This window comes from Balaenoptera borealis, assembly GCF_965194805.1.
Source record: "Balaenoptera borealis genome assembly, chromosome: 20".
NCBI classification, from domain to species: domain Eukaryota; kingdom Metazoa; phylum Chordata; class Mammalia; order Artiodactyla; family Balaenopteridae; genus Balaenoptera; species Balaenoptera borealis.
Window position 1 is genome coordinate 7,192,204 of NC_138879.1, and position 20,835 is coordinate 7,213,038.

Consider the following 20,835-nt stretch of genomic DNA (forward strand, 5'->3'; position numbering starts at 1 on the left):
AGTCTGTCAGAAATGCAAAGTAGCTTTATTTCTTCCTTGAAATGTTACTTCTAGTAGGCCTATTCAGGTCATGTTTTTCTCTAAGCTTCAACTTTCTATTTAATATTCCTCAGAATAAAGAAAACAGCTCATTTTAAACAAGAAGTTTATTTAAACAACAAGACGCTTGACTTGAAGGGAAAACTATCTAGGATTCATTTCTTTTAGAGTAATTTATCCCTACTTAAAGACAGATTGCCCTACATGTAACAGCTACGTACAAAAAAGTTATAAAATTGTCCTTGGTTTTACAATGATAAATGAAAAACATTAAAATTCTCCAATCGAACAAGGTATGCAAGAATTTTTATGTTGTTCTTTTTTTGTTAAACAGTGAGAGCAAAATAACTTACTGGAATATAAAGATAAGAGCGGATGAGCATGCCACTAATGGAGAAAAGGGGGTATCTTCACAGAACCAGTATTTTTCCCCATTCCATCTCCATTTGATGTCGATCAAAACATACCGTTGGCCATTTAGTTAAAAAAAAAAAATGCAATATGCTTGTGCACATACACCAGTTACTTTATGTACAATAAAGGAATGGGGAAGGGGAAAATGAAAGAATAGAGAAACTATACTGTAGTAGTCAGGATGTGGTGGAACCAAATTGCGGTTTTCTAATTGAGAATGTCTTCTTGGTCTGGAGGAACAGAATTCTGGAGTAAAGTAGCAGGTTCCCTTTTTAGTAGACACCTCCTGTCTGCTGCTGGAACACATCAATTGTATCTTCATCCTCCATTTCCAACTAGCATAAATGAGAAAAAAAACAATCGGCCATTGGTTATTTAGCTCTTAAAATTTATAACTATCAGACTTAAATAGCCTGAAAATCTGCACGAGTTCCACCCAATTCCAGTGTTCATTATTTTAGATGTCCCACAGCTTAAAGTAGCATCAGACTTAGGTTTAAATAATTTTTCACTTGGTCTTTTTTATGAAGATTACAGAAAACTGAGTTTTTAAGTTAAAAAGCTGAGTATGTCCATAAGTTAAATCATCTCACCTTTAATTATTGAAAATAAAACTGATGTATATAAAGGCTCTCACTGCAACGTTGTTTAGATGAGCAAAAAACTGAAAATAACCAAAATATCAAAACCCAAAAAAATATGGTACATGCATACATGAAATACCATGTACCTGTTATTAAAGAATAAGTAGATTTACACATGCAGAAATGGAACTATCCCTTAGATACGGTATTAGGCTAAAAAAATTTAAAAACTAGGCAGTAAACAGCTTATAGTATTATATTTGTATGTATATCTTTAAGTTTGTGTGTATGTGTATAATATGAATATATCTTTGCCTATGCACAAAACAGTGGTTACCACTATGTAGTAAGAAGAGGAACCTGAGCAAAAACAGACTTGTTAAAAAAAAATCCAAATTCAAAATGCTATTAAGTTTGCAAGGTTTACTACCCACACATTATACATAAAACCATGTTGATAGCAGGAAGGTCTCGGTACACATGGCAACATTGTAAGGTAAACAAGCTTTGGAACAGTTTATAATGCTGATAATTACCCAAGAAAAATTTTCTAAAAACTGGTAATTTTGAAGATAAAACAACAATCTTGGGCATCTAAAGACAAGAAAGGGAACTGTTTCTAATGAAGTTCAAATACAGTAAAAGTAGGACTAAAGCATTAAAATATTAATGACTAAGTCTCAATTCTCTATTTGTAAAATGGAATATCATTCAGTTATGAGAACTAAATGAGTCAAAGAAAGTGAAGTACTTAAGAGAATATGAGTATATAACAATTATATTGCTATTAAAATTGGCTGCTAAGATGTTCTAATTTATACAATTCTGCTATTTAATAAGTACTGGAAGAACAATTCTAAAATGAATCAATTTCACTCTAAAATAAATTCAATTCCAAATACTAAAATGAGGTCAATTCCAAATTCAGTTTGAAGATTTTATAAATGCAGTACTGAACAAATCCTCCTCAGGTTTAATTATTTGCAGCTAGCATAACAGACAACTCCCAGAACTTTTTTTTGGTGGTGGGTGAGGGCTTCAAAAAACAGAAAATACATTACCATCAGAGTTTAGCATAATGGGTTCTTTTTATTCTTTTAAAACCATCAACACTGGTCTTCAGCCTATCCACTGAAATGAAACTACTGGAATGTTTTTCAATTTTATAGTGAAACTTCAAATGCCTTCAAAGGATACAAGAGCTTTTTCTCTCTCTCATTCATCAAGAGAATTCAGCTCCTCCTTGTGGCTACATACTATAATTGCTTCTTAGAGACTCATCAACAGAAATCTCTTCAAAATATTCTTCCCTCAAGTACAACTCATAGACATTTCAAATTTTTGAAGATTATCAACAAAACCACAACTGGATTTTCTGCTTCACTCATACCATATTTATCACTTTCTAGTTTTTATGGGGTGATAAAACAAATTCAAAAGGACAAGGGCTCCAATTTAAAATTTCTGCTATCAAAGTTTTTTTCCCCAAAACTGAATGTCTTAAATGGAATTTCAGAAGGTAAAAAGAAACAAAAAGTTTCTGCTAAAGAAGATAGCCCAGCCGATCCCCTACAAAGTGAGAGAACAACTGAAGTAATAAGTAAAGAGATTAAGGGATCAGACAACACCTTTTATAGTAAGGGTTTGGAAAGCCACCTATTATCAACAGCCCTGTGAAACATAAGCTACCAAGAGACTTGCAGTTAGAGCCACTAGATTCTCTTTAGTTCAGAAGTATAGGTAAAGAGAATTCATGAGGGGCTAAAATGGTTAGGATAAACAGCCAACCAATCGCTTATGGGGAACCCTGGGTATGATTTACAGCTGCAGAAATGAAAACAACATTCTGAAGTAACAAACAGGAATTTTATTTATTTTTTTCCAAATAATGCTGGCAAGAGGAAAAATATGGATTAAAGTAAAATGACCTACTAGTTTTACTAAGTGATAACTGAATACTTAAAAACCATTGGCACTTCCTGAATCTATTTTTTCTTTCTGTTCCCTTTTGGCCATATTTTACACAGCTTTGAACTCTGGTAAAGAACTATATTCCAATGACTAGAAGTTCACAAATTAATAAACAAAGCTGTAGAGAAAATTATAAAAAACATTGGTTTTTCTAGTTAGCACAAAGACATTTTTACCTGTGCAGGTGTGTCTGTTTCATTGATTGGCTGCCCGTCAAATCGGAATCTGATCTGCCTCATTGACAAACCCTGGACAAAGAGTTTAAAAGCAATAAGAATGCAAAGAAACAGTAAAAACTAAAACTACATGCATATTTGGCCATGAATGTATTTAAAAGAGAGACCTAAATAAATGATCAATATGTTAACATTTCTATATTGGTTAAATGATTTGGGGTGATTTTCACTTTCTTTAAACTATACTATGTTTGATTTTCATTGGAAAAATGATTTTTCTTAAAAAGGACTAAAAAAAAAAAAAGGCTGTTTTATGCTTTTGAGACCATAGCTACTTCAAGCTTGAATAGATCATACCTTGAGTTAAACAGTGCATTTAAATGAGTTAGATACTGAAAGGAAATTTGAAGCAACAGATGCACACGTCAACATTCCTCAACGCACATTAAAAAGCGCTCCAAAAACAAACACATAAACAAAACCCATTAATAATATGAAAACTGAAGTCACCTAAAAAAGGTGTAATGATTAAAATAAAACTTTGCCTAAAAGCTACCTTCCCTTCATGTCTATCCAAACAATTCCTACCACTATGTAAGAGTAACCTAAGCCCCAGCCCAGCACAATACTAGGCACACCACAGGCATATTCAAGTTCTTATCCTTGGACAGTGAGGACATTTCCAACAGAACACAAGGCAATAACTGGTCCCTAAAACCATCTATAAGACCACAATCCACATCCAAGAAAATCCTGGAACAGCTCTAAAGAAGCACCTGCTTTTTTTCTCCTTAGGACTTACCCAAGCCTGCAATTATCAGTCAACCTTGTACTAGAAAATAAGCTCCAGTAGGGATAGAAATCTAGACTTAGTTACATACTGTATATCTTGCACACGGTAGGTGCTAAATACTGATGGAATAAAATGGATGAAAAGCAGTATCTATCTAAGTATGCTTCATTTTCTGTTTTTATTTGAAAATAAACCTAAAGCTAAGTTGAGAAGCTTTATTACAAAAAGGGAGTGTCAAGAAATTTTTATGTGCATTTAAGGAGATAAATGAGCTTAAATACGCCCCTTTCTGCAAAGGGGACTCCATTATTAAGAATTACCTACCCGACACAGGGGTGGGAAGAAGGGGAAAGGAGCAAAATAGTAAAGTTGCTGGTAACTGCAACCAAATGAGGACAAGATTTCTTTGGAGGTATGCTGTGAATATTTTAACTCGAAAAATACCTTTCTTGGAAGCATCGTACGCAAAGTCATTCCTGTATCATGCTCAAATTACAAACTATAATTCTCGTTACAAAAACTCAGTTTTAATTGATATTTAAGAGAAAATTAAACTGAGTTCCTAGGACTAAAAATATTGAAATAAAATATTCAATAAACACTTGTTTAACAACTGTATTCCCTTATTTAACAAGGATTCACTGAATTGGTCTTTAAAACTACCTGTCACGTGAAAATCATACTGCTTTCCTTTAAAACTCTCGTCTTTGGGACTTCCCTGGTGATCCAGCAGTTAAGACTCCACGCTCCCAATGCTGGGGGCCCAGGTTCAATCCCTGGTCTGGGAACTAGATCCCGCATGCCGCAACTAAAGATCTCGCATGCCATAACTAAAAAGATCCCACACGCTGCAACAAAAATCCCACATGCCGCAACTAAGACCCGGTGCAGATAGATACATACATAGGTAAATAAATAAATATTAAAAAAAAAAAATTAAACAAAACAAAACACAACACTCTGGTCTTTGACACATACCACTTCCAGACTAGCCCTTGTCTTAAGGAATACAAGCAATCCCCCACCAGGTAGGTGACAGCCATAACCTAATTCATTCCTCATGACTTTCAAATTTAGTTTGCAATTACACAAAGTAACCAAGAATTCAATGCCAAGCCATTAATACTAAGTATTATCTATTTACAAACACTCCATTGGAGACTCTGCTTCAACAAAACTCTTGCCATCTTCTATATGCTGGGTTCTTCCTTCACTACATCCAATGGCGTGGCCATTCAAAATAAGGACGAAGGGAAGGCAGGGCCAGTAGAACACAAGCAAATTGTATTCCTTTATTGCCACCTGTTTTTACGCTTTTCCTTATCAATAAAAGCTCTTTTATTTTGCTAGAGATCAAAAGTCCAAAATTCAGGAAACTTGCCTTTAAGATTCCATAAACCATGTAAATTCAAACAATGAATTTGCATTAAACCAGTATTTGGTTTCCTCTTCTGTATAAATCTCATCCCTGAGCTTTAGAGTTGTGCTCCAGAAGAGCTGTGTGAGGTTCTCTCTTCGGGTCCCCATTTCTTCATTTCACAAAAATGAACTGGACTAAACCAATTATTCTGTGCTCTCCGAAACCACTTGACAATCTAGTAAACAATGTTGGGGTAGATTTACACTAGAATGGAATAGTATGCTCTCAGTCAGTTGCCTGAAGGATATGTGGCGGATATAAAGTGGGCAAAGTCTAACTCTACACGTGAATGAAAAACTTACTAAGAAACCAACCTACAGAAATACTAGGTTTGAATGTTCTCTATTCTTTTACAAGCATTTGAACACATTCTATATGCCGAGCACTGGTCTAGGCTCCAGAAAAAAATAAGTCAATAAAACAGCCCTATGCTCAGGAAGCTTACATTTTAGTGCAGAGACAGATAAATATAGACAATAATCAATGCAAAACAACAAATCAAAACAAACAAACAAAAAAGAGTGAGAGGACTCAGTGATGGCAATAGGGGCACTCTGAATTAATCAGAGAAGTCCCTGAGGTAGTAGTTAATCAGGAATAGAAGAAAAATGGTTGAGGGCTCAGCCCTATCCAATGTAAACATAATGTCAGCCACATATGGTATTTTAAGTTTTCTAGTTGCCACATTAATAAGGTAAAAGTTTAATAAAAATGTTTTAATTCAACATATTTAAAAATACTACCACTTCAGGGCTTCCCTGGTGGCGCAGTGGTTGAGAGTCTGCCTGCCAGTGCGGGGGACACGGGTTCGAGCCCTGGTCTGGGAGGGTCCCGCGTGCCGCGGAGCAACTAGGCCCGTGAGCCACAACTACTGAGCCTGCGCGTCTGGAGCCTGTGCTCCGCAGCAAGAGAGGCCGCGACAGTGAGGGGCCCGCGCACCGCGATGAGGAGTGACCCCCACTTGCCGCAGCTAGAGAAAGCCCTCGCACAGAAACGAAGACCCAACACAGCTAAAATAAATAAATAAATAAATTTATAAAAAAAAAAAAATACTACCACTTCAACATATAATCAACATTTTAGAAATTGAGATACTTAACTTTTTTCATACCAAGTTTTCAAAATCTGGCATTCATTTTACACTTTACCACACATCTCAATTTGGACTAGCCACACTTCAAGTGGTAAACACTCACACGTGGCTTGTGGCTACTGTGCTGGACCAAGTTTAGATAGAGAACAGAATTCGCTGATGGATTTTATTTGTTATGATGCATCATCAAGGAGGACCCTAAGGTTTTGACAACTAGATGCAGAATGGTGCTATTTACTGAGTGGGGACAACAGAGAAAGATTTCTAGTAGAATCAAGAGTCCTGCTTTGCATGTTTAGTTTTAGATGCCTATTAGGCATTCACTGGAACTCCTCCAGAAATCCAATACCAAATGAGTTCATTAGAAAGTAAATATGAGCATTCAATTAATCTTGATAGGAAATCTTTGGTCAAGAAGTCTCACCTGCCAAAAAAACTTTAGCTATGCAAATTTGATCGGATAAATATTTTGGTTTTTTTAATAACCTGTAACTACACTTAGAAAGCAGGGAATCAGCCCCATTCAGATGTATCAGATGATACTTCAACCCCCTCTTCCTTAGAACCAGAGAAACCACTTGAAAAGTAAACAGGGGTCTTGTTTCACTCAAAACTCTGAGGTTATCCCCAATTTAAGAGGAAAATGGGAATAAACATCTTTCCAAATTCTTCCCGGATAATATTTTCATATTTGCATTCCAACAGATATGCACTGGAATTATATTTTTTATGGATTACCAACGTTCTTTTTCCTCTAGTCCAAGTTAAGAGTGGCCCCAACAAGTTTAGTCAAACATAACCCCAATCTTATGCCTAATAACTGAAAAAAATCAAGGAAAACTTTATTTACACTGGGTAATATAGTAGACTTACTTTAACGTAGCAGGAAAACTAAAAAATTCTTGATTGACCCACTAACTAGATCTTATAAGACAATTTCTTATGAGGATAATCTAGAATACACAGGATGTGCTTTACTTTTTCTGGCACACAGTATAATGCCCCAGCACATAGGCATCTGGTGAAAAAAAAAAAAGATAAAAAGCTCCTTTGGGGGCCCTACAAGAAATATGGGAAGTCTTAAATATGATCATTTTAGGATGGACAGAGAGTAGCAATAGATGTATACAGTAAATTGGTAACAGTTAATCTAGGCAGTAGACTCATGGGTATTCAATGTAAACTTCTTTCTCTAAGTTCGAAAATTTTCATAGTCAGTGTTGAAAAATATGACCATTTAAAAGCTACAATTTAATAGTAATTAGAGAAAAGTTAGGTAAGATATGCAGAGAATTTTGTTGAAAGTCACCAGATCTAAACATGAATTTCTATGTTGTATAAGGTTTTGCTACATAAACATTCTACAAAATGATTACCTTTTAAAATTCCCCTGGAACCTGAAGGAGTACTAGTATTCAAATATGGTAGATACCAGTGCAAAAATTCTTTAGCACAATTAATAAGTACATATTTACTAACTGTTAGGGGATTTCACCAGAATTCTTTAAATGAAAGTACACTGAAGGGCATATCTTTGTAAGGAACTATGAAAAAGTTTATGCAGATAAAAAATTATAACCACAGTACTCTCTTATTATGTTATAAATAAACTAGGCATAAAATAAAGCTTCAAACTCAAAAAGAAGTTTAAATCTTCAGTTTAAGAAGCCCTTCAGTCTCATGGAGAAGGCCCAAGTTATCAACTCAAACTCAATTTCCCAACTTGTAGAGGTTTTAACCTTACTCTGTTTTGAACCTATTTTTAGGAGGTGAATTTGCAATGTAGATAAGTTGTTTTGGTCTAATAAAATAATTTTCCAAACTTTTATATATTATACATCCAGTATTGAACAGGAAAAATACTTCTGCCAAGCTACTGTTGGATTAACTGATCTACCAGAGTTTCTGTTATACTTGCAAAAGTCATCTTTAAAATTACCTTTGTATTGTTACAGACTCAACATCACAAAAGGAAGCTTCTTTGTCTTAAAGCTTACATTTACCTCCCAGCATCTGTTCATTTCTACTTCCTCTTCTGATGTAAAAAATTTACTATTTTCTGAGTAAAATTCAAATATCCTTATAATACAGGAATGTGTATGCTTGGCTCAGGAGGTTAAATCTCTTGACCTCTACTATTAGTGTAAAAAGAAAATATTACAGTTTTACACGCTTCAGGAAAATTGCAATGTCCTTCTACTCACATTTAATTTTATTTCCAAATTGGTTAAAACACCCGAAATATTGTTTTGACACAAGACAAATTTTAAATTGTTAAAAAAGAGCCTGACAAGAAGTTTTACCAAGTTCGTTCTTATTTTCTTATAAAAGTAAAATTGCATCCCCTTGGGAACAAACCACATGTTGTGAAAATAATTTGATGCATTTCTGGCACAGAACTAGAATCATATGTGATATTAACCACCCTAAGGGGTTTTATGAAGAATCAACAAACCAAGTGTATGATAAAACTGTGGTATATCAAGTATAAAGTACATATTCATTCTACCAAAGATAATCTATTGTCATATTATGCTGGTTTCTATTCTCAAGAAAATAAGGTTTGTTTTTTAAAAATACGTTTTATTCAGTGGAAGTATACAAGTCAGTTCCTCACCTGTCGTTCACAATAGGCTTTCATTAGTTTACTAAGTGGTGTATGCCTCTTAATCTTAAACTGCACCACAGAACCATCCTGCCCCGCCACCTTCAAATTAATGTGATCGTTGTTCTCAGTCTTGACTCCTTCCTGTTGAAAGAAAAATAAAAGTATAATTTGGAAAATGTGAAGAACAAACACCTTTCAAAGCAGCAGCAGCCCAAGTTGCTTCAGAAATCAACAGGTTTCTCATTCTTATAACAGAGCATACAGCTGTTTGCAGCTGCTGAAATCAATCTGAAAGATAAGAAACCCTGAAGCAACAATATTAAATAGCTGTCACAGAAACAGAAAAGCAGCCTACATCCAATACTATCAGTGTCGACAACTGGTTTTTAAAGATGGATCTCCCTCAATTTACTGCAATGCCCTCTTGAATCTGACTTTTTTAAAATGACATGTATTGGATCACTCTCAAAATATGTCTTTCCTCTAAAAAGATTAAAAATAAGCATCCTTTCTCTTTCCAAAGTGCTTTGAGTACAGAATGCAAGAAAAAAATCTAGAGCTTGAAATTCAAAATTCATTTCAAATCTCTTGTTAAAAAATTACCAAATTCAGCTTAATAACAAATCTCAAGCTACATTTAAAAAAAAACACCACCTAATTGAGGAATATCCTTTGATTCTCTCCCAAGCAGCGGTATAACTCAGAACCACTATTATTGTTCGCCTCTATGAGCAGCTTCATTTTTGTTTATTTTTAGTTATGAGCTTATTCTCCCCTCCCCTTTGTTGTCATGAGTCAAATGCACAGTTTTATTCTTTGTAGACTTATTCCACAAATATTCCTTGTAGATTTTCACCCAATCTGAAGTTCATCAAAATCAAGTGTAGAAGGAATTCTGTAGCCCCTAAATCACTTCAGAATGGAAAGAGGGGAGGGTGCCACAAAACAAACCAAAAGAAAGTCCCGTGTGCCAGAAGAAGTGTGTGCCCGAGTCCTCCAGGGAAAAGCCTCCTGGAGCCTCAAAACCCGCGTTGAAAAGTTAAGCCCTACGAAGTCTCTCTGCTCGTACATCTGCCTCCAACTTCTCGAAACCACATGGTCTCGGCAGGTTAGGGGTTATGTGGCATCCAGGGAAAAGCCCCTGCCCATTCCGACAAAAAATGTGGGAAATACTCCCCGGGAATCCCCCAACCCCGGCCCCTCACGACGGCCGACGGGCATCCGGCTTCCAACCCATCAGTAGCCCATTGCTTCGCCCCGAGCCCTCAGCCGGCCAGTGCGGCCCAGGGCAGGGGTCCCCAGACGCCCGCGGCCCCCACCCCAGAGGGGGGAAGCCCGGGGAGGAGGGAACTCCTCGCCACCGCCAAGGCGGCAACACCCGCCGCGGCCCGGCGCGGGGTCCGCCGAGGGTGGGGACACCGCGCGCCCTAACGCCCCTCGTCACGCGCGCCCGGCCGGCAGGGCCCAAGAAGCCCAGCTCGCGGCCGGTGGGCCCGCGGGTGTCCGCGATTTGCCCGCCCAACTCGCGCCCGGCGCGCACTCCGAGGCGGCCGGGGGCGGGGGAGGGCGGCGGGGCCTCCTCCCGCGCGGGAGGGAGGAAGAGGGGAGGGAGGAAAATGGCGCGGAGCGCCGGGGCCTGAGCCGCGGCCGCCCCGTGGGGGGCCCGGGAAGGCGCGGGGAGCCCGCGGCGGGCTCGGGCCGGACCCCGGCCCGCGCCGTGACCCCGGCCGCGCGGCGAGGCGCGGAGGCCGGCGCCGAGCTCACCTTGGGCTTTTCGTCGGCCATGGCGAGCGCCGGAGTCTCCTCAGCTGCCGCTTCACAAAAGAGGTACCAGGTCCGCACCGAACGAGCACACAAGCAGCACCAGGAGCGGCAGAAGAAGGAGGCGGCAGCGGTGGAGGAGGGAGAGGGCGCGCGCACGTTGTGCGCTCCCTCCCCCCATCCTGCGTGCGCGAGCCCGAGCCGCCGGGGCTCCTCATTGGTTGCCGCCTCGCGGGAGCGCGCAACGCTTACATAACCACCGCCACCCCCCGCCCCGCACCGCCCCAGCGTGGGCCCGGCGCCCGCCAGGCCGGCGGGAAGAGGCGCGGACACGCGCACCCGGGCCGTCGCGGGGGCGCGCCTGGCTCTGGGCGGGGCTGTATTGTCCTCCTTCTGTGGTGGAGCTTAATCAAAATGGCTTCCAGCTGGTCCTCGGTGGGGACGAGGAGGCTTGAGGCCTAGACGTGACACACAAGCCGGGGAAGGCCTACTGACTAGACGAGGAAGGGGGAGCCTAAATCAAAGCCCCAGCACGAGGTTCTGGGAAAATAACCTCTCATTCGGTGGCCCATATGCAGCTTTCCTCAGGGTGAGAGGAACATCACACTTCCTCTCAGTCAGCCTCTCTTCCCTCGGATTTTAAAGCTTCAGCCTCATCCCGCTTCCCACCAGGCTCTTGCCTTAGTGCCGTGACTACTTCCGTCCTGCTGGAAACCCTGTACTTTGACTAGCTGAGGAAAAAGGTTCATCCTACAAACTCCTTACTCATTGCCTGGCTCCCAACCTCCAAGAGGAAGCAGAATCCATCAGAGAGAAGCACCCGACATCTAGCTTCCAAACCAATCGATCACTTCCTCCTTACAGCCGTTTAGAAATAGAAGTTGGTCCCTCTTGTCTTAAGAACAATCCTGACATCTGTGCCGTGGATGTCTCCCACTCCTCTCGGTAGGTTTTATTGATTATGTCCTTTGTCCTTCATTTTCTTCCACTTGCACATTAGCCGTTAACCGTAGAAAAAGACTCTCAATTCCAGTTCCTTCTGAAGTTACCACCGTATCTCTCTCCATTCTTGGCCAAATATCTTGAAAAAAATGTGCACGCCAGCTGTCTCCACTCCCTCACCTCCCACTTACTCTTCAACGCACTGCAATCTGGTGCACGGTTCCACTAAAACTGCTCTCTACAAGGTCACCGCAGACTTCTTTGCTGGGTCCAGGATGCTTCCCAGTTCGTCACTCCTCTTGAACTCCCTCCCTGTGACTTTGGGCTATGACTCTGGCCTGTCCTTGATCCCTTTGCAATTTCTTTCTTTCTCAGCCCTTCCCTTAAATGTTCCTTGGGTTTTGTTCTGGACCGGTTTCTCTTCTCATTCTATTCCCTCTCCTGAGATGACTTCACCCCACTTCTATTACCATCTATTTGCTAATGATTCTCAAGTCTAGATTTCTAGTCCAGATCTTTCTCTGAATTTCCAGCCTATAAATCCAACTGACTTCTGAACATCTCCATTTGGATGTCCTAGAGGCACCTCAAATTCAGCAAATCTCAACTAAAATTCCTCAATTTACTTCTCAGACCTGCCCCTCTCTTTCAAGTTGCCCGGTCACTGTGTGACACACCATTATAACATTGCTCCAGGGACTTCCCTGGTGGTCCAGTGGTTAAGACTCCACGCTTCCACTGCAGGACTGAGATCCGACATGCTGTGCTGCGCAGCTCAAAAAACAAACAAAAAACCAAAACAATAACAAAAAATTGCTCCAAGGGCTTCCCTGGTGGCGCAGTGGTTGAGAATCTGCCTGCCAATGCAGGGGACACGGGTTCGAGCCCTGGTCTGGGAAGATCCCACATGCCGCGGAGCAGCTGGGCCCGTGAGCCACAATTACTGAGTCTGCGCGTCTGAAGCCTGTGCTCCGCAACGGGAGAGGCCGCAATAGTGAGAGGCCCGCGCACCGCGATGAAGAATGGCCCCCGCTTGCCGCAACTAGAGAAAGCCCTCGCACAGAAACGAAGACCCAACACAGCCATCAATAAATAAATAAATTTATTTAAAAAAAAAAAAATTGCTCCCAGCCAAAAAGCCAGGGGGCATCCTTGACCCCTGCACACACTCCCCATACAGTCAATCTCCAAGTCTGCTCGATTCCACCTTTTAAATACCTATCAAATCTGTCTACTTCTCTGCAGCCTCTGGCCAGTCTTTGGGCTCTGCTCCATTTGCTGGGCTTCCAGCTGGTCCGCCATGGGGAAGAGGAGGCTTAAGGCCTAATTGTAGGACAGGCCAAGAAAGGCAGATTGATCAGGGGAGGCAGTGGAAGCCTAAATTCAAGTCAGGTTTCCCCAGAGCTATTGATCTTTTGGTTTTAAGGTATGTCCCAATTGTGTCTGAATATTTAAGTGAATCAGAATCATCTAAGGTGCTGGGTTTTTTGTTTGTTTTTGTTTTTGGCCATGCCACACGTCATGTGGGATCTTAGTTCCCTTACCAGAGATCGAACCTGTGCCCCCTGCAGTGGAAGCAGGGAGTCTTAACCACTGGCCCCCGAAGCAAGTCCCTAAGGTGCTGGTTTAAATGCATATTCTCCTGCAGTGTGGCTCTGGGATCCCTCTTTTTTAACAAGCTTCCCTGGTGATTCTTAAACACACTAAAGCCCGAGAACCACAAACCATTCTAAAATAAAAACAAAATAAAAGAAGTTTCTGGGAATACCCTGGCGGTCCAGTGGTTAGGACTGTGTGCTTCCACTGCAGGGGGCAAGGGTTTGATCCCTGGTCAGGGAACTAAGACCCCACATGCCACGTGGCGAGGCCAAAAAAAAAAAAACCACTTTCTGCCACTCCTTGGTTCAGTGGCAATCCTCTGCCTTACAGGATAAAGTCCAAAATTCATATAAGACCTACAAAGCTCTTTGAGAGCTAATCTGGGCTAACCATTCTAGCTCTTTCTCATCATTTTCTCCTCGAAGCCTCTGCTTCAGTCATAATCAATTACTTGGGGTTCCTGAATGTACCTGCTCTCTCTCAACTTTAAGCTTTTGTGCACTTTTTTTTTTTTTTTTTTTTTGCTTTTGTGCACTTTTGATGTGTAGAGATTCACTGAATGACTGAATAAATTGAGGCTATCACTATGCATAAGATCCTGTGCTAGGACTTCCCTGGTGGCACAGTAGTTAAGAATCGCCAGCCAATGCAGGGGACACGGGTTCAAGCCCTGGTCTGTGAAGATCCCACACGCCGCGGAGCAAGTAAGCCCGTGCGCCACAACTACTGAGCCTGTGCTCTAGAGCCTGCGAGCCACAACTACTGAAGCCCACACAACAAGAGAAGCCACAACAATGAGAAGCCCACACACTGCAACTAAGAGTAGCCCCACTCGCCACAACTAGAGAAAGTCCGCACGAAGCAACGAAGACCCAACGCAGCCAAAAAAAAAAAAAAGATCCCGTGCTAGGCATTGGGCAAAGTCCCTGTCTCAAATTGGGTGGGGGTGGGTGGGTGGGTAGGAAGGGTAGGAAATATACAAGAAGTGAAAGGGGAAGAGAACCAACTGCCATGTGTCAGGCACTGAGTGGGGCTTTACTAATTAGTTCTTTTTCTCCTTATACAAACCCTTCCAAGTGGATTAGTATTTACTTACTATTGAGGCTCAAAGAGTTAAGTAACTTGCCCATCATCACACATCTGCCAAGTAGTGTTGCTTAAGCTTCTATTACGTGCTAGGGAACAAATGTGCTGGGTGCTGTGCCAGGTACTGTAGAGAAAGCAAAAGAGATGCTATCCTTGCTCTCCTGAACCCAGGTCTTATGTTGACATCACACATCTTCCCAGGCTTGTAGGACTACAAAACCATCAAAGAGGAATATTGTCATGTTAAAATTTACCATCAGTAAAATGTGCGGGCCTCCAATAATCAAATGGTTGTTTAGTTGTTAGCTTCTAGGTGACAGGTGTGTCCTACAGTACCCCTGCCCTAAAGTTATGCTAAACTACAAAACCACCTTCGGGCAAAGGAGGAGTTCTATAAAAAGTAGTTAAGTGTATTCAAACGTGTGAACAATATATGTTCCAATGACAAACTGGAATTCTGTGAGCTGAGCCTAGGGAATCTACTGAGAGTCTCTCCAATTTCCAGGAAAAAAATTGTGGAAAAATAGAAATTTCCCAACATTAAGTTTCTCCCGCTATCATTTTCATAGGAGTGGGAAAGGGGGTGGCTGTGCACTGGAAAAGGGTGCTTTGGGGAAAAAAGTGCAAGGAGTAGTATATACAGAAAAGAAGAACAGTGGCAAACATTAACGAGTGATTATTATGTGGGGATTCTGTACTAAGCCTTTAATCCTCACAAAATGTCTATTATTATTATCCCCATTTTACAAATGAAGAAATCGAGACATAGAAAGGTCAGGCAACTTGGTCAGCCAGCTTGAAGTGGTAGAGCCACTAGACCTGAGACTTTCTGACTCAGAGCCCAGACAGAGCTTAATTACTGTAGGACTGCATCCAGGTTCCTATGGAAGTCCTCAGAGAGAAAACATGCAAAAAAAAAAAATCCTAGAATAGTGGTGGGAACACCAGTCAAGTTGTTTTGACTTAATTTTTGTTTGGCTGTCTCTCTGAGCAGAATGGCAGTCCAATTAAAGGAGAGACCTGTCTTGTTTACAGTTTTGTTCGGAGCACCTAGCTCAGTTCCTGGATCATAATGGGAATGAATGAAGGAGTTGCGCATTGAGCTGTTTTCGCCATTAGGGGTTACCTAGGACAAGAAAGGCCTACTTCCTCTAGAAACCTAATTAAATATCAGTATTTGAATAATTAAATATCAATAGAAGTAGAGGGTAAGAATGGGGGAACCAGCAAGAATGTACTCTTCAGGGTCAGGTGCCAAAGAAAAAACATCATTCCTAAAAAGGGCAGGAAAATAAGAATCACAGAGAGAGTCTGTTTAGAGCTTGAAATCCTTGCCAAAAACCCTGAGAAACACATAACTGAATTTATAACACAGACGACTAAACGGTGCATAGTTTATACCATCAAATTTCTTTCAGTTCTAACAGAGGTAAGTTGAGTACTTGAGCTATTTCTGTGAATACTGCAGGAATACTGAATACTCAATTCCTGAATACCGCAGGAAATCTGGAGACAATCACAGAATCTGTGATGTTCTGGAAACCTTCCAGCTTTCTATCCTTGAGTCATGTCAAAGAAAATGGGACCCAAACTTACACCGGCAGTCAAAGCCAAGAAGCTGGTACATTTCACTTTAAATGTATCAGCTGGGGTATTAAATGTAGGGAAATATTGTTCCATTTCACAATACATTCACTGAACTTTTTTTTATTGAAGTTAATTTACAGTGCTGTGTTAGTTTCAAGTGTACAGCAAAGTGATTGTTATACATATATATATTCTTTCTTAGATTTTCTATTATAGGTTATTACAAGATATCAAGTATAGTTCCCTGTGCTATACAGGTCCTTGTTGTTTACCTATTTTATATATACATTTTTAGTGTGTATGTTAATCCCAAACTCCAATTTATCTCTGCCCCCCCACACCTCGCCCCCCGCCATGGCCGCTCCTACTATCCCCTTTGGTAACCATAAGTTTATTTTCTATGTCTGTGAGTCTACTTCTGTTTTGTAAATAAGTTCATTTGTATCATTAAAAAAATGTTTTTTATTTTTATTTTTCATTTTTAAAAAAATTTTTTGGCTGCACTGCACAGCTTCTGGAATCTTAGTTCTCTGACCAGGGATAGAACACAGGCCCCGGCAGTGAAAGCACCAAGTCCTAACCACTGGACCACCAGGGAGTTCCCTGTATCATTATTTTTAGATTCCACATGTAAGTGATATCATATGATATTTGTCTTTCTCTAACTGACTTAATATGATCATCTCTAGGTCCATCCATGTTGCTGGAAATGGCATTATTTCACTGCTTTTTATAGCTGAGTAGTATTACATCACTGAACAGGGAAGTACAATTATGGGGACCAAAAGGTGTACACTTTAAAACTTCTTGAAAGACTTTTCCATTTTCTTATCAGTCTTTGTAATTCTTCTAAATAGGTGGATATCTCATTGATAATATATTTACTTGGTTGTTCCTCTCTTCCTCTGTGGTTGAATATCTATGCCAGTAGCTCTTAAAAGAGGTGATTTTGTCCCCTAGGGGACACTAGGAATATCTTGAGACATTTTTTTTTCTTCCAGTTTTACTGAGATATAATTGACACAACACCACTACATAAATTTAAAGTATACAGAATGATGATTTGACTTACCTACATCATGAAATAACGGCCACAGTAGGTTTACTGAACATCTGTCATCTTTTTTTAAAAATGTATTTACCTAATTAATTTTAATCTAGTCTTTTTTTTTTTAATCTAGTCTTTTAAAAAATATTTATTTGGCTGCACTGGGTCTTCGTCGAGGCACATGGGATCTTCGTTGCTGTGTGCGGGATCCTTTTTTTAGTTGCAGCGTGCAGAATCTTTAGTTGTGGCATGTGAACTGTCAGTTGCAGCATGTGGGTTCTAGTTCCCTGACCAGGGATCGAACCCGGGCCCCCTGCATTGGGAGTGCAGAGTCTTAGCCACTGGACCACCAGGGAAGTCCCCAAACTGGAAATTTGTATCTTTTGACTGCCTTCATCCAATCCTCACAACCCCACCTTCTAGAGACTTTTTTGGCTGTCACAATTGTTGAGGGGTATATTATTGGCATCTACTGGATAGAGGCCAGGGGGCATGTTCTGCTCAACACCCTGCAGTGAACAGGAGAGCTCTCTTTTGCAGTTAAATTTATTTTTTTTTCTCAGGTCTTCTTTTGAGAAAAATGGTTTTCCTTGCTGGTCTTTCATCCTGTTCCCCAGAATAATTTTTTTTTTTTTTTCCCCCAGAATAATTTTTTCTGAAGGAAATTAGGCATGATTTCTATCAATGTCTTACTAAGTTTGGCTTTAACTTCTGCTGCTTGAAGAATTTTGAATAGTCAGAGCAGATATAATAACCAGTTTTTAAAAACTGATTTATCTGCTACTGAATGTTTATTTTACATTCTGAAAAATATTAGGACTCTTTTTACCCACTAGAAAATGGACACGAATGCATAATTTCTTGTAGCCACACCACTGGTAACAGAAACACTCAGATCAGTAAAACTCTGTGAAACATTTGGAAAATGCAGCCAGACACAGATGGTTGAACAGTGTGGAATTTTGCGCAAAACTACATTAAATTTTATCCTATAGATGGCTGTCTTCAGAAATAGGAATTTGGATGAAATTGTGATAGCCACAGGATTTTTCTTCCTTTACTAAAGTGTGTAACTCAAAAGAACAAACTATTAGGGTGATAGGATTTTCCTAACCACTCCAAGTCATCTTATTTTCACCATTCAAATAGATCGTTCAGAATCATCTCAGGGAAAGAAGGCTTCCCCAAGAAAATTACTGAAATTTTGTCTTGTTTTCAGATCAAATTTCTTTCCTAAATAATAAAAGCTGCTACATTTTCAGGCACTGTTTCCTAAGGTTTATTTTAAGATTTCGAATTACCTTCCGTTCGTTAAAAAAGAAGAAAAAAACTCGCTTATCTGGGAATTTAGAACCAGTACTATTCCTTGTACGTGCACGTATTTGTAAATATGGCATTTGCAAAATAAATAACTCCTTTAGGTTATTGGACCACTTCTGCTGAGGTTTTCCATAATAAGACCTAGGATTCCCTAATTTGAGTGTCTTTTCCTGCTTTTCTTTTGTGAGATAACAACCGGTATTTGTGTTCAATTGAACCCAGTGGTCTCAATTTCACAGCTGTTTCAGTTGCATCAATTTTGTCCCCATGACTTTTGAAGCCTTTTGGGGTGGGAGTGGCGGCGAATACCTTCGTACACAAGCCCGAAGAACCGACAGGGCTCTCTTGCCACGGACACTGCTCAGAGAAGCAGCGGCGACGACGCTAACCTGCAGACCAAGAAGCTGAGTGGAAAGCCAGGCTCGGGAGAGGTCGCGCGCTCACTCACACCTCGGCCAAGTCCAGCACTCGCCCCGCCCCGCGCACGCGCAGCCGCATCACCGCCGCTCCCGCCGTCTCCGGGACCTTCTCTCTGCCTGGCTCGGGGTTGTCCGTGGCGGCGCCGGATCTGGGGAGAGCAGTACTGTGTGGATAGGCTGCCGCTGCCGCTGTTTTCCCTGTCGTATTGTCGAGGCCAGGAAGGAGGGACACATGTGAAGTGCCGCAGAGGGGTGGTCGTGGCCAAGAGGAGAGACCCCTGCGGCGTTGGAGGTTTGGACCTGCAGGCAGTTCAGGAGGTGCTCGGACGGGGTCCTCTCTCGCAGCCGGCTCTGAGCGGGAGGCCCGAGCTGGGAGCGTTGGCTGCCCCACGAGTTCCGGGCGGTGAGGTGCTGCGGTATGGAGGAGCTAGATAGCGAGCCGACAGTCACTGTAAGGGTACCCCGAACAGTATTGTTTGCCTTCTAGGTCCGAGGATTGGGTCCGCTTCGTCCCTGCAGGCTTGTCTATCTCTCTGCCGCCTGCGAGGTGCTCGTCCCCTTCCCTCGGTACAATTGCCATCGTCCAGAAGTCACATTAATTAGGTGCCCGTGTTTGGGTCGCAGTGGTTGCTGGGTTTCTGCCCCTTTGTATACTCAGAATACCTGGTCCTGGAGGCCCCTTTCCATCCCTTTCCGTCCCTTGTCTTCCCGACCTTCCTACTTCTCTGGCTTTTCCTGTTGGGCTAATGCTTTAATGAGCGGGCTTGAACCAAGCACAGGAATTGGGGCTTTTTTCTCCCAGCCGAGCTAAGCTTCACGTCGCAACTCCGTGAGCTTGGCTTTGCTTGAGCTGGCCCAAGGTTTACTAAATATATTCTTTCGGCGACTCTTTTTTTATTGCTCTGTTTTCTTTCAATTGTATTTGAACTCTCAAGAGAGTATGTCAGGTGTGGATGATCTACGATGCTTATAAAGAGATTCAGGGTTGTTAGATAAGAGACACCTACCATTCCCCCTGCCTGGGATCTCTTCTCTCTTAGGTTTATATCCTGCTCATTTTTTACATACAAGCTCCAGCAGCCTCTTTGTCAGGAAAGCCTTTCCTGACTAGGTCAAATATTTCTGTCCGTTTAGGCTTGTTCTTCATCTCTTAGCTCTTGGTAACCTATAAGCCCCACTAAACTGCAAGTTGCCTGACCTTGTATTTTTGCTTTTTAGAAGGTTAAGATGCCTTCAGTTTTCAGCCAAAGCCATCAGATTGCAAAGCAGTATCTGACAGAACCAAAAACTGAAAATAGAAGTCATTTCAAAGCTAACTGGACAAAAAGAGACATGAGATCTCAAATAGCAGTTAACGTGGGTTGTTACTCTATAAAGCTTACTCCTATATGCTATAGATTGCTAACTTTTAATGCATATATAAAGCATGTTAAATATTAAATGTCTATCAAGGACTATGTCAGTGTTTCCAGGGTGAAAAATTAGGCTATCGGAATCACTGGAACTTTTACAGACTACGTGTTATCTTGCTTTTCCCTCTTTCACTTATGTCTGAATCTTTGGATGGGGAAACCTTCCCAGTACCCTGTGCAGCCCAGGAGAGCCACTTTGTTATTGAACCATGACAATGAGTCATGCATTTACAAATGGAATGAAAATGATCTAAGCTTAATTTTGCCCCCAGTAGTGATGGTTGACCTGTGATAACCCAGCTTTACATTGGTGTTGGGGAGACCAGGTAGGAAACTGGTTGGCCTTGTGGACACAGCCTCTCAGGGGGGCATGATCTTGGCAGAACTGCATAGTCTAGAATCTGAACCTCAACTCTGCAAGTTCGAACTCAGTCACGTGGGTATTTGAGAGTTACTCTGCTCTTTGGGCTTACGCTGAACATACCCTCAAGAGGCTGATGAATAACCCTGAAAACCATTGTCACCCTGTGTAGCATTTGTTGTGCCTGCTCTTCATGCAGCTG

General features: G+C 41.2%; 2 protein-coding genes and 1 long non-coding RNA gene across 6 annotated transcripts in view; 1 reads left to right on the forward strand and 2 right to left on the reverse strand.

Moving 5' to 3' along the window:
* Positions 1 to 128: 128 nt before the first annotated feature.
* SUMO2 (small ubiquitin like modifier 2) lies at positions 129 to 11,045 on the reverse strand. 2 transcript variants are annotated; one of them, XM_082372953.1, is made up of 4 exons: positions 10,863 to 11,045; positions 9,108 to 9,239; positions 3,185 to 3,256; positions 129 to 788 (listed from the first exon to the last, which is right to left on the reverse strand). In XM_082372953.1, the coding sequence occupies exons 1-4, from the start codon at positions 10,881 to 10,883 to the stop codon at positions 726 to 728; spliced, it is 288 nt and encodes a 95-aa protein (XP_082229079.1). In that variant the 5' UTR covers positions 10,884 to 11,045; the 3' UTR covers positions 129 to 725. The 2 variants fall into 2 exon arrangements, with proteins under 2 accessions (XP_082229079.1, XP_082229080.1); XM_082372954.1 differs by lacking the exon at positions 3,185 to 3,256 and having other exon boundaries at positions 10,863 to 11,026.
* Positions 11,046 to 12,200: 1,155 nt separating this feature from the next.
* On the reverse strand, positions 12,201 to 18,891 carry LOC309618742. The gene is made up of 2 exons (XR_014238608.1): positions 18,751 to 18,891; positions 12,201 to 14,610 (listed from the first exon to the last, which is right to left on the reverse strand). It is a non-coding gene; the product is annotated as an uncharacterized lncRNA (long non-coding RNA).
* A 51-nt stretch (positions 18,892 to 18,942) lies between these two features.
* NUP85 (nucleoporin 85) overlaps positions 18,943 to 20,835 on the forward strand; it is a 29,650-nt gene continuing 27,757 nt past the window's right edge. The window contains exon 1 of one of the 3 annotated variants that reach the window (XM_082372930.1): positions 18,943 to 19,311. In XM_082372930.1, the coding sequence (XP_082229056.1) occupies positions 19,279 to 19,311 (33 nt within the window). In that variant the 5' untranslated portion in view covers positions 18,943 to 19,278. The remainder of the gene's footprint in view (positions 19,312 to 20,835) is intronic. The other 2 variants (XM_082372931.1, XM_082372932.1) reach the window with 2 other exon arrangements.